This window comes from Chaetodon trifascialis, chromosome 2, assembly GCF_039877785.1.
Source record: "Chaetodon trifascialis isolate fChaTrf1 chromosome 2, fChaTrf1.hap1, whole genome shotgun sequence".
NCBI classification, from domain to species: Eukaryota; Metazoa; Chordata; class Actinopteri; order Chaetodontiformes; family Chaetodontidae; genus Chaetodon; species Chaetodon trifascialis.
This window is the reverse complement of record NC_092057.1, coordinates 26,821,953-26,836,363: the sequence shown is the minus strand read 5'-3', so window position 1 is coordinate 26,836,363 and position 14,411 is coordinate 26,821,953. Positions and strand designations below refer to the sequence as shown.

The following is a 14,411-nucleotide window of genomic DNA, read 5'->3' as shown; positions in this document are numbered from 1 at the left end:
CTGACACTGATTTTAATAAAGCATTAGAGCTGCTGTGCAGGGACAGCAGAGCTGGCTGAAGAGGATCATTCAGTCGTCAAACTCGGCTGATGAGAAGCCAACAGCTGCCTCCAGGATCCAGCACCGTCACACTGTCGCTGCACTCTGACTCCGCACACCTGGTGCTGCCGCTTGTTGCCTCTGTGGTGATGGGTGGTGAACGTCATTAAAAACAACTCCACGTTCACTCCTGTGAGCCAGTGACGAGCCAAGTGTTTGTCTGCGCCTTCGGAGGAAGCTGTCTCAGCGGGGTTCAGGCAGCAATCACCAGTCGGATAAGCAGCATTCCGTCAAAGCCGCGGTGCGTCACTGTCAGCATCCTGTCATGGGCAGTAATGTGTCTGCTATATCGACGCTGCACAGAGGACAAAAGCAGGGCTTTCACAGACTGCGAAACTCTCACAAAGGTCAGTAAACACCAGCAACACACTGCAAAACCAAGCCACTGATCACTGCGCGCCTCTGAATCTGAGCGCATGTGGTTAAGAACGACTGGTTTATTTGAGTTCTGCATCCCGAAAAGTAGACTGGTGTAATGGTGAACTTTCCGCGTGCAGTGGACTGAGCTTCACGTGGAAAGGCGTTGAAGGCACGTATTGTGCAGCTGCTGTTGCTCCTGCAGCAGTTGTGAGGTGGTGCTGAAGAACAGCTCCCGTCTCAGGCTGCAGGAGGCGGCCTGCTGCTGCCGCTGTGGTGGTGGGTGGTGGTTGTGAGGGTGGGGGCGGGTAGGTGAGGTGTGATCTGATCTGCAGCCAGTGATAGCTTGCCAAAAGGCAGTAGGCCATAGCTTTTTATTGAACTTTGGTTATTGAGCTCTTGTTTATTTACTTTATTATTCCCCTCCTCCCTCCCTTCCCTGCAGGGCCATTAACCTCGGGGTGCCTGTGGCGAACGTTAGCTGTTGGGCCCCTGTTTACTTTCCACCTACCGCCCTGTGCATGGTTTAGAGCACGTACCCTGTCACCTCAAAGTTGCAGGTACAGTGCACGCAACACAAAGGAGATCCAGTTTTTGATTTGCTCTTTTGTAATTCAATCACAATTTTATTTAAGGATGTTTCAGAATATATCCCATATCAACCAAACAATCAGGAGTTAAAGACACAATGTTGACACAGTGCTCCCCTGTGAAATAGGACATATGAGGCTTTTAGGTAACAATCCACTGGATCCATTGTAGTTGCTATAGCAGACAACAGACATTTTTCATGGAACACATTTTGACATGCAACAGTAGGAAAATCAATGTGTCAATGACATTTAATTATGATGACTGGAATCCAATTAGCAGCCTGAATTTCGGGGTCCTGGTATGATGCTTTCTGACTCACTGTCACACTCTAATGACTGAGTGGGACATGTGAATAGATAATCAAATAACCTAAAACCATTTAGCATACAGTGAACCCGGAGCTTCTGGGATGCCTAGGGGTCATCCAATGTTGGTCTTCAACTGTTTATTCTTTACTTGAAAAAAACAGCAGATAGCTAACCTCAAAGTCCATTTAAAGACTTCCATGTGTAACACAGTCATGGAAAGTAAAAAAAAAGTCCACCTCGACACCCACCCTCCCATCCTGATCCCACTCTTACATCTGGATTACAGCGGGGAAAATGAGCTTGGGGGAGCAGTTTAAAAAGGAGCTGTCATCAGGATAATCACCATATTACACGGTTTGCCCTTTCACATCCTCTTCCTCTATCTCAAGCACACTTTCTTAGAGCGCACAGCTATTTTCACATCGCAGGAACACAGCGCAGAACAAGTGAGTCAGGCGAAGAGAGGCAAGGTGATGCATGAGAGAAGAGGGACCATTATTCAGCCAGGTTTCCTTGACGACCACCCATAACATGTGCAACAGTTCCCATGGTGATGGTTTTCAGTGTGCGTTATCAGCGGGAGATGATGGCTGATTGGGATGAGGGCCAGACAACGTCACTGGCAGCCGTTCAGTAATGAAAGTACAGGGATGTGTTTGTGCTGCTCTGCATCCCAGTTTATTAGGCTGGCATTTGGACAGTGTGCGGCGATTGGTTGGATATGGAACAAAGATATCTGCAGATCAATACTCAGATGAGGAGATGATGCATCCACTCAGTATGCAGCTTATATTCCCTCCAACACACACACACACACACACACACACACACACACACACACACACACACACACACACACACACACACACACACACACACACACACACACACACACACTTCTTCAGTACAGACATTCATTTGTTTTCAGCAGGATAAATGGCCTTCTCTTAGCTCTGCTGACTCAGCTTGTGGTGATGACTTCCCATACATTGCCAGAGCAATCTTCATCTCATTTCTTACAGAAACCACAAAAGTATATTGAAATACGGTGTAATATTTGTGCTCCAGGCAGCTCCTTCATGTCTTTGTACTGTCTTAGTGCATGTATGCTGTTTTAATGGGGTTATGATAGACTATGATGATTTGATGATAGACTACTGTTGTAAGTGAGTATCAATAATCAGTTCTTGGATAGAGTTCAATTCAGATTAGAGGTGGGTAATATGGATGTTACTATATAAACTGTATGTTTTAGAGAATGACAAGTTGATTAGTCACAAAAAAGTGTTAAACAGCCTCTTGTTTCAGCTTCTCAGTTGAGAGGATTTGCTGTTTTTTCTCACATATTGTCAAAGTGAATATCTTTACAACTTTTGCTATCATTCAGTATCTCATATACAAAAAGATCAAACAATAATTGGCTCAATATATGGCAGCAACATAACATGTATATGTGCATTTCTGAAAATGCAATTACTGGACTGAATAGATGGTAATAATTATGGTATTAAAATACCTTGAAAGTCAAGGCATTACATCACATTGATGCCACAAAGAATGGCCAAATACAACTGGAGATATTGTGATTTTGCACTTTGCGCTTGCATTTTTAACTTGACTTTAAAATGGTATCAGATATTATCTGCACACACACATTAGTGCTCATTGTGCATCTGTATGTACTCGAGATTTGTGGGGGTTTTGGGACCTCTTGTGGACCAGTTAAGCCACAAGAGCTGATGACTCAATGGCATGCTTTACTTTGCTTCCTGTGTTAATTGTGAGGCTTGTGATCATAAAGAGGGTGTCCAATGCCCTCAAGACATGTTACTGATATTCTTTGGCGTACAGGTAACCGCTGGGTCTGTACAGAAAGTGCTGGCGGCAGTGAGAATGTACTGGAGCTGGTATTAGTGACAAGCAAGCCAAGTCAACCAAACAGGTTTGCAGTAGTCCCGAATGATCTCGGCTTAAAGTAAGCTACACTTTTCACGGTGCTCCAGTGGTTTTAATAACACATTATTAACACAACGCCAACGGAGGACATTTTGCTGCATTACTTACAGTACTGTAACTTGATACTTAAGGTATTTTTTGTAAATAATACTTTGGTATTTTTATGCAAGTAAGATTTTCATTGCAGGACTTTGACTTGTGATGAAGCTGTTTTACATCCTGGCATGCTGACTGGAAGACTGTAGCTAATTCTTGAAAGTGGTACATAACTCAGAACAGACAAGATACAAAATATTTGTTTGTTTGTTAATTTTTTGCCTGCAATGATCTGTATGCTACTTCTAACATCTAGTTTAGATATTTTGAAAAGACACTATGATGTTGCTTATATGGCAGTTGGTTTTTGAACCGGACTTTTGTTTCCTCTTCAGTGACAAATTCATATATTCACCAGTATTATAATCTATGATGCTTTAAATGCCACTAAGCACAGCTGGTCATGTGACAGAGAGGTAGTGGGACAGTGTTTAGACCAGAGTCATCCTGAGGGACGCTGCATCACCAAATGCACTTGAACGTGGTGTTCAGTCGCAGCTGCTGACACAAACATAATGTTAGAAAGTACAAGCTGCCGTATGTTCAGTCTAGGTGCATGCAGAGAGACAAGAAACACTGAGGCACAAACAGATGTAGCAGAAGAGGACGTGTGGTGTGATAATGTGCCTGTGTGTGTGTGTGTGTGTGTGTGTGTGTGTGTGTGTGTGTGTGTGTGTGTGTGTGTGTGTGTGTGTGTGTGTGTGTGTGTGCCTCCCTGGAAAAACACAGTGAATGCTAGACAAAGAGAGAGGCAGACATGGGGAATGCACCACCGAACAAGATGTGAAGTAATTCCTCTTGGGTAAAAACAGTTTAGTTCCAGGCCATCCCTTCATCTTTTTAGAGATGAACACCTCCTCACCCAGAATGTCAGAAAGAACACTTATCCAACCAGGAAAATGAGTTAATCTCATGTGTTCCTCGAGGATGCTTCAACAGTGTATGTGTACTGTGTGTGTGTGTGTGTGTGTGTGTGTGTGAGAGAGAGAGAGAGAGAGAGAGAGAGAGAGAGAGAGAGAGAGAGAGAGAGAGAGAGAGAGAGAGAGAGAGAGAGAGAGAGAGAGAGAGAGAGAGAGAGAGCAAACCACCCACTCTGAATACTGTTGAATGGCAGTGGTAAGGCTACGAGCTCAGAGTTGTGCAGTTGCTTTCATCCTGATTGCCTCACAGCTCCTATGACAGGGCAGGAAATGCCTTTGTGGGAAGTGTTTTATAGGCTGGCTTGGTTTGCCTCATTGAGTTGTGACACAGTCCATTTAGACAAGACAGGAGTGAGGAGTCGAACAGCCTGTCTGAGCTGTACATCATCGCCTTTTCATTTGAGCAAACTGACTCCAGTTCAGCTCATTCTATGATACTGCTGCGAGGGCACCACAAGGGCATGCTGTTACCTCATACACACACTGACACACTTACATATATACAAACCAATGTGCTGACTAGTTCACAGACTGTACAGTACATATTAGTGACTCACAAATTTGCTCCAAGGAACTCAGTAATCTGCATTAGAACAGCATAGAACAGCATCCATCCTTAGACCTTCTGTGTGAATATGGAAGACCATCACAAACACAAGTTTAGATCACTGATTTGACATGTACCAGTTAGTGGTGAAAACTGACCCAGCTTCCAGCCAGTAAAATGTGGGTGACAAACCTTCACATACGTGCTGACACCAACCTAATTTGCCTCATCACGACTCCCTGTTTCCACACATACTGTACCTCAGTTACCATAGTGACAGGGCCGATGTGAACTTTCTTCTTTTTTTGTTTGTTATAATAGAAATACAAATTGTAGCTTGTGATCTTAGCATTGCATTCAGCTTAAAGCAGCACGTATCTATATTTTTAGATTAACAACAGGTCAGTGACTCCATGTGATGTGAAAGTGGTCACTCGTTTTGGTTTAGTAGCCCACAAATCCCTGCTCTCCACCTTCCCAGTCAGCTTCCAGTCAAAGCTCTGATGATGCTACTTCCACACAATGTACACAGGATGGAAAGAACACACAAACCTGCCATCCTTCCAACTTCTATGTGATCACACACTACTAGCCTTGTCGTCACACCATTTAGTTACATAAATTCGCCACCTGGTTATGTATTTGCAGTGGTTCCATAACAAGACATACAAACCAACAGTGTGTAGCTCATCTTAAAATAGAAAATTGTATTATATTATTACTGTCGTTTCATACTGTCAGCTGCTCATAATTACAGACTAAACTAAACAATGTGCATATGGTATTTAGTACCTATAGCTAGCTGTCTGGCACCAAAGCAGATAGATAAAGCTAGCAATTAGCTGGTGAACACAGAGTATTTATTTTGTATTTAGGAGCTGGTGGAGAGCAAAGCAGAGCAAAAAGGAGAGCAAATATTGAACTTATATTCATCAGGTGGCCAGTAGCGTGGCCCCAAATGAATCACAATGTTAGTCTGTGTCTGCCGGATGAGTAAATGAGCAACTGCTTACTAACACGGAGGCGATAACAACTTTAATAAGTCAGTGTGGTGTTCCCAGCTAGTTCTGCTGCACCCCAGAGGCAAAAAGATCAATGAAGTGAAATCTGCTCTGCATTGTTTATTTTTAACTATGGAGGCTGAATTTCAGCTTTGTCTGCTGGAGTTTGTGCTCTGTAACCCATATTTAGTAGTTTCTGCTGAGTAGGAGCAACATGAGTAGAACCTACCTCATTGTTTGCTTTGTTTGGTGAAATTAATGGTCTTCAAAGTTTAGTTGCAGTGGGAAACTTTTAGTCATATGAACTTAGGACAAAGCCTAATCAGAACTAAGTGTTTTTACTCTCTGGGGAGTGGTCATTAAATCTAATTATACTGTATTTGTTTAGTAATTAGAGAACCTGAGACCATATTTCAAGCACTGCCAAATGGAATCATAACTACAAAAGGAACTAATAATGTACCCCAGTAAATATTCAGAAAACATCTCAACCATTTTCTGCACTTCTTGCCGTAGCAGTGGCCTCTCTGTTTTCTTTATGTGACAGCTGACCTCGCTTATGCAACGTGGCACCGACAGTACAGCTGTCTGCCTGGAGTGTTTTCGAACATCCTTAACACCTGCCTAAATAAGAAACACTAATACAGAGAGGTGATACAGGCACATTGTCACTCCTGGGAGAATTGGAGCATCTCTGGCTCTGGACTGTGCCGTTCACACTTTGTAAACATTAGATATAAGTCAGACAGTTGCCTGTGCTAGATGAGCTTATCAGGTTAGACAATGTGTCATGCTTATATAAGACAACGCAAAGGCAAGGAGCTATCACAAGACAGTTATTAATGTGTTTTGAAATTGCCAAAGAGTGCCTTGGTGGCAATGATGCATTGTTTTGCTCTTGAAAATACAACAGCCTGTTATATTATACTGTATTCATGTCATGTATTGATGGAATTGATCAAATAATGCATTTGTATTACTAGAACAGTGACACAGTCAAAAATGTATTAATGTAATAGCTCTATACTTGCTTTAGTTTATAGCTTTGGTGAAAACATTTGTCTCCATGCCCTGACACTATGGTAACCAGGGCAGAATTATGGCATTTTGTTAATCATAAGCCTTGCAACTGTTATCCAAGGGAACTTTATATAGCCTGCCTGTATGCACAGTGACAGATGTGTTTAATGGTATTTTACGGTGATGTGGGGACAAGCAGCTTGCCTCCACAGCTTTATAAGCAAAGAAGTGGAATAATTAATCTCTGCTTGAATCATGATCATGTGCCTTTTATACATGACCAGCGAGGTCTGGGAATCATGGAAACCTCATGATAGATGCAGGAAGCACTACGTTAAATTTGGGTCACGGATTCGTGTAAGCCGCGATGAACGGTGTAAAACCACTTGACACTTTAGAAATGTTTTTCATATAAAAGGGTCAAGGTGAATTGCAGGGTCACAGGGGCCAGCGGTAGTGTTTGACTTCGAGATGGTTCCATAATAGTATGATTTTCTAAGCACTATGTTTTTTTACTTTTTTATACATTTTGCCAGGCAAGCTATGAAAGCAGCTGAAATCAGCTTGCACACGTATGCAACACATAATTTACTATTTCTAACTGGGATCAAATGTATGCTTAATATGCATGATGACACAGGCCTCCTGGCTCAGCTGAGGGTCATAAATCTCTCAAACTCAAGCAACAAACACATTTATCTATATGCTTACAAGATGTAAGTCACATTACAGATAGATCTGGAGACTTCAGGTTCATATGTGACATGATCTGTGACAGTAGCTGCGTTATGTGCTTGCTTACAGACAGACTGGGGCATCTATGGGGGCCCACAGTTCATTTTTGGCCCAGGGCTTCCCAGCAGGTCAGTGCAGCCTTGTGTCTAGTATGCACGATATCCACCTGCTTTGATTTTTATTTTGTGCCCTTAGGATTTTTTTTGTTTTGTTTTTAAAAAATAATTATAGTATTCAATAATATGTTGATGCTCAGAACAGCAGTTCATTCAGATGGAACCATGTTGACAAAATGTAAACTTTTTCCTTGTTGTATCAAATAATTTGTGCAATGGAAATATTTTTGCATGCTTTCCAATAATTGCGTGTGCGGTGTGGCAATGATAATAGCGTAATTCATGCTAGATCAAATCTTGCTACTCAGCTAGGATCAAATGAAATAGAACATAAAGGCATTTTGTGGTGAGTCGCTCTGCAGAGTGGAGCCAGTGTGGTTGGAAAATGGACTGACTTGGAGAGGCAGTACCTTGTCCTCATGTGACCTCATGCTTAAAATGATTAAAAAAAAAAAAAAAAAAAAATTGTTTTTCTTTCCAACCAGACTCCCAAAACAAATAGCTTTTCTATATGGCAGCTGATCAAAAGAGGCATATCAACCACACAAATGGTTTTGATTGCACAATTAAAAAAGAGTTGGAATGGAAGTTATGTGGAAGTAAATGTTGGCAAAATGACAAGTCAATCAGGAAATAAAGTAATGCCTTGCATTGTGCTGCTTACTAGCTTTGAGAACATTGTGCCCGGAAAGTGATTATTTTTTAATTAAAAAGGGTGAATTACACCAAATTAAAAATTGATTATTTTTTTATTTTTTGAAAAACAGAGAAGCAGTAAAATGTGACTTTAGTGTGATCATCTCAAAACAGGAAAAAATAGTGTTATACTGTAAAACATTTGCATAGCATTTGCAGATTGACCATTTAAATTGTATGCAGATTAAGTTCCTGTGAGTTGGTTGTTGACTTCATGAGAACAGCAGAGGATTTTGTACTGGATCACTGCATACTGTCAACTGGCATAGATGTTGTTGAGTTTTTTCAGAGAAACACACAGTATGTATCAGATGTAAGGTTTTAGAAGGGGCTGCCAACTTTTCAATTTAGTTTGCGGTGAGATTTGATATCTGGAAAGTCAGTTCCCTGTATGAGAGGCCTTCTGTGAGATTACCCACCGCATGAGTCGGGGTCATCACTCCTCAACAGACAGGAATTTTTTTCAGCAGAGAAATTCACTATCTGAAAGCATTAATAGATGAAAAGACAAGTCAATAATAATGGTTAGTGATGGCTAAGTATGGTACATCAGCATACTTGCCAGCCTCCACATCATCCTAAATAAGGAGACGAAACCTAACCAGGGTATCCAGCAGTTTCTTAATTTTAGAGGCTGTTTTCCTGCATTCTGGTGAATTTATGGAGTGATTTTGTTGCCGAAATGGGGAGTTGGGAGGACAGGGGGAGGGGGGCATTATTTTTTCCTATTTTTCATCTATTGATTATAGCCTCTTTCAAACATAGTTTCCAATAAATTACAGGAATAACTTCTCAGGCACCACTATTGATTTTCACTATTCACACATACATTCAGGAACATTTCCCTTTTCACACATGCCAGTGCAAAGCCAGAACACACATGGGGCAAGGGACACTCGAGCAGGTGGAGGTACATTTATCGCCACACTTACCACCACAAAGCTCAAACGGAAGAAGAAGAAGAAGAAGAAGAAGAAGAAGAAGAAGAAGAAGAAGAAGAAGAAGAAGAAGAAGAAGGGAGCAAGGCCAGAGGTTCGTGTAGGCGGCAGTTCAAATAAAAGAATGTATTTCTTATTAGTTATCAAGCAAGCCAACCAAAAAGAAGTCATAGATTCAAATACATCAGCAGTTGAGTCGCTCCACATGAAAATGTCTTTTGGTCAGACGGGTGGAATTCTTTACATGTTTGTCCCTACATTGCTGCTGCTTCCATTCACTACACAGCTTTTTGCCTTCTTAGGCCTTGAGGTGGTAACCGAGGCAGTAAAGACTTTCCTGTATATCGACCCCTGCTCCCATTCACACAGGAGCCCATGCAGGAACATTTCAGAGACAGACTGAATGTATGAAAGGGGCTTATGTCAGAGGTGCTTTCACTGTATTTACTGACAAAGCTATACCTTGACATTTTAACCAGTGGTACTGTCTGATAAATAAGAGCATGGATAAATAGCAATGCTTAGGGCTCTGGAAAAAAGGCCTGATGTTCAGACTTTGTCCTGTGTGCACAAAAGGCCTATTTAATACAAATAACTATGTTTTCCATGAAGGAGTGGCTTGGAGGCTTCCTCTGATTTGACATGAGATTTTAAAATGTTACAGTGTCATATTACTAGATTTCAGTGTTGAGGTACAATTGAGGTACATTCATGATATTGCATTACACTAACCTAAAAAACACGCTCCTGAGAATCATGAGAAAGTTTCAGAGCGACTGACACATAACCACAGAAGCTCACTGTCTCTTGTGCCTGCATGCTCACAGAGGAGACGAAGAGACACAAGCTGTGTGTGAGTTCAGGGGCTGCATCCTTCAAAGGCTGTGTTTGAAGATTGAGTGCATCCCAGCAGTGCGAGAAGGCTGTCCCATTTCAGACTCCTTCAGATTCAGCTGTGAAATGCGACCTTCTTGTCCTGAATTTGGAGGATCCAGCAGGTGGATCCTTCATGGTCCAACCTATCCCAAGACTCACTGCAAATTGGCCATGATTGGATTTTTTCCAGATAGAATATGGCGGAATCTTCAAACAGCTGTGGCAGTGGCCAAGGGTTACATTTGTAAATATAAGTACAACTCACTTCTCTAACAATATAATGTTAAAAACCAAGGCGCTTCAAAACCTCGACCTTTCATTAAAAAAAAAAAAAAAAAAAGGGCTACAGAAGATGACATTAGTGAGGCTATCTGACATTGCTAGCTAGCTAGTGAGCTACTGTGAACTGCTGCACTTACTGCAGCTAACCTAAGTTACAGCCTTTGAAAAGCCTTGACTTTCAAACCTAAGAGACTTAAAGGTTGACTTAAATCACACAGAGACTGTGATTTTATAGATCATTTATACTTAATATTAAATTGACCAAGATGAACAATTTTAGACTGGCAGTGAAACCTGATTGGTTTTCAGACAGTAGAATACCACAGCACCACAGATGGGATGGATGACACAGCTAATCTGAACTGAGTTATTTTGCTTCTCAAGTGTTTTGTTTGGTGGTGTGAAGCAAAATGCACTCTAATAATCTGTTTTCTTTTAAGGGAGCAAGAAACTTATTGCTCCGTTTATTAAATTGAGGGGAATGATCATCTCTTTACTGGGGCCAAACATTTGACCAGCGTAGCTTGAAGGTCAGGCAACAATTAAGATTAAGATTAAGATTAAGATATACTTTATTAACACAGCACACACATGCTACAGGGGGAGACTGCACACACGCCATGCTTAGTGAAATTATCTTCTCCGCATTTGACCCATCCTGGTAAGTCCTTCCTCCGTGGCAGACCAGGAGCGGAGGGCTGACAGCTGACAGCGGCGCCTGGGGACCCAGTTCCTTTTTGTCACCATTGGTCTTGGTCAGGTCATGTTTTTAGTGGGGGTTTTTATGGAGGATACCCCAGGTAAACATGGGGAGAACATGCAAACTCCACACAGAAAGGCCCCCTCAACAGCCCATTTGTAGAATCTCCATCATGAACATCTTGACCTTTTAAGTTTAAGTCGTCCTCATCCCATACAAAGCCCATAATAACAAGACAACCAGTCATTTGTTGTGTTTTTGTAGTGCAGTCACAGGGATTCAAGCTGTGATTGTCACCTTTTCTTCTTTTTTAACCCAAAATAGGGCATCAAAGTAAAGTCCCTAAGAATGCCTCTGTCCCTAAGAACGCACCAAGGCCACATGCAGCAGTGGATGACCAGGCAGAGGAGCAAAGCCAGCCAGCACCTGTTTGGAAAAATAGGAAGAGGACGAGCTTCTTCGGCTCATGACAGAGATATGAGGTCACAGAGGAGATGAGAGAGAACGTAAAGCTGAAATATAAACATTGAAAGAATTAATTCACATTAAAAATAAATCAGTGCTGTCAAAAATATCGTGTTATTAAGGCGTTAATGCAAATCAATTTTAACATCGTCATTTCTTTATGGCGAGATTAACGTTCTTTGTGACCTAGTGAACTTTTAGTTTTTTATAAGCTGTGGCCACTGCTAGTAACGTAAGAAACAAAACAATAGGCACGCCCCACGCACGTGTTTGGTCTTGCCTGTTTGTAAAAGAGTAGGCTACCGGTTTGTGAGGATGTCAAGAACGAAACGGTGAATTGGATGTGAACAAGATTCTGAATGGAAAGTTTAGTTTCAAAAAGTTGCCAGATGGGTCGACTGACAAGACCAAAGTTATCTGTGTGAGTATTGTTGGTGTGAACTGAGTTATCACTGTAGCACATCCAGTCTGAAATATCACTTGATGGCCAAACACACGACGAATGCAAATTCTCCGCCGCCTCCTTGTCAAAGTCAGGCGGCTTTTGACAGAGGCATATGGATGCTGTTATGTTCAAAGGAAACTTAAGAAAGTAAAGTTTAAGCCATGGTTTAACTGCACTATAGCCTGAGTCCAAGTTTACAGTGATGTGCACTTTGTAACTTTATCTTGTATCACCCTGTTTTGATCCCTTAGAAAGGGCTGTTGAAGGGGCTTTTCTGTAAGCAAGTATTTATTTTTTTTGTCATCTGTTTATTGACAGTGTTAAATTGTGTGAGATTTGATTAATTCAAATGTGAATGACTGCTCAAAGTAAGAATGTTAGTGAAGAATATAACACTATACGTTGTTGTTTTCAACAAAAAACATTTGCACAAAGCAAGCCTATCCACTTTTCCATGTTGATAAGAGCATTAAAATGATAATTCAAGGGACATTTAGAAGAGATAAAATGTGTGATTAATTTGCAATTAATCGCAAGTTAACTATGACATTCATGAGATTAATTGCGATTTTATTGCTGTCAATTGATATTTTAATCAATTGACAGCACTAAAATAAGTATTAAAGTAATTTAATGATGAAAGTTAAAATTTAAAGACATTCTTTAATGCATTTATAGCAGTCTTTACAACTAATTACAACATAAATTACATAAGGAGAGGAAAAAAAATAAATGTTATAAATATTATAGAAAAATGTGTGTGTGTGTGTGTGTGTGTGTGTGTGTGTGTGTGTGTGTGTGTGTGTGTGTGTGTGTGTGTGTGTGTGAACATGAAAGGGGTTATATGTGTAAACAACTGAGACTGGAGATGGGAGGTGCAAGACATGTTAATGGAGACTTAGCTGACAGAGAATTAGCTTATGACTTCAGATAACCAGCGGATTAGCCGCCCTGTGTTAGCGGGCACACCTTAAAGGTCCCATATTATGAAAAACCAACCTTTTCTGGGTTTTGGGGTGTTATTTTGGGTCTCTGGTGCTGCCACACACATACAAAGTGTGAAATAAGACCGTTCGCGCTATTTCGAGTGAGATAAGGATTTCTGAAAACACCCTTCCACACGAGCCATTCGCAATCGTCGATCGCTAATACACAATAAGGGAACATGTTCCCGCCCACCAGCCAGCACTCCCTCCCCATCTCCCCGGTGTCTCTCCACCCACCAGATACAGCGCTACCACAGATACGCCATTTCGTTATCGAAAGCACCGTGTAGGTAGGGGCGCTACACACATTGTTCTGTTGTTGGCTGTAAAGAGCAACACAAATTGCTCCATCGGCTCCCAGCCGCAGAGGACAAAAGAGCGGCGTGGATTGAATTCATTTTTGAAGGCAACGTCCCCGCTACAGTTGGCAAAAACCTGCTGGTGTGTGCTAACCACTTCAAGGCTGACTGTTTTTCCAACCTCGGTCAGTACGAGGCAGGATTAGCCGAGAGACTTCATCTAAAGGAGGGCTCACTTCCAACTTCGCGTGGAATACCTGCAGAGGAAGGACATGTAAGTATACAAATAATTAGCTGTGTGTTTCTTTTGTAGATTAGCGCGAACTCTTGTGTGTTGTAGCGTGTGTGTTTTGCCATTGAGAACAATGTAAGGCTAACCGCTAGCTTCGAGACTACGGCTTCAGCCGTCAAACGTTAGCTCGCTGCTACCGTAGCTTCTGGTACATCACACCACGTTTCTGGTCTTGTAAATGATTTAGTGCATGTCCGAGGGAGATGCCAGCATTTACAAATGTTTAGCTGTGTTCATTTTTCAGTTCTACACGAACTAACAAAGTAGCGTTTTGCCATATAGCACAAGCTAACACTAACCGCTAGCTTCTAGTTAGCAATCAGCATGGTTTTCATATGCAAACCCAGCAACCAGGTAAGCGATACATACACGGTGGCTTCACCGGGTCTAAGCTTTGGAATTTGTGAAAATAATGCATTTGGAAATATCTTCTAAACTGGTGTATGTTAGAAAAGCCCAGGGCAAAGCGAGTGTATGGTTGAGACTGCTACATCCCAGCACAATTTACACTCCAAGCGTTTTTTCTCTGGATTTTATTTATGAGTGATCCTTTTTTATGCTGCATGCAGCTGTTGGCATAGATAAAGCTGATGTCAATTCTCTCTTTTTACATAGGCCAGTGCATCATTACAGTTACCTGCTGTTGATCAAGTGTAGCAGTGAGCTGTTGCAGCCTTTAGTGC

At 41.6% G+C, this 14,411-nt stretch overlaps 1 protein-coding gene across 1 annotated transcript in view; it reads left to right on the top strand.

Annotated features, from left to right (window-relative positions):
• The first annotated feature begins 351 nt into the window (after positions 1-351).
• neurl1aa (neuralized E3 ubiquitin protein ligase 1Aa) overlaps positions 352-14,411 on the top strand; it is a 76,475-nt gene continuing 62,415 nt past the window's right edge. The window contains exon 1 of the mRNA XM_070981330.1: positions 352-446. Within this exon, the coding sequence (XP_070837431.1) occupies positions 365-446 (82 nt within the window). The 5' untranslated portion in view covers positions 352-364. The remainder of the gene's footprint in view (positions 447-14,411) is intronic.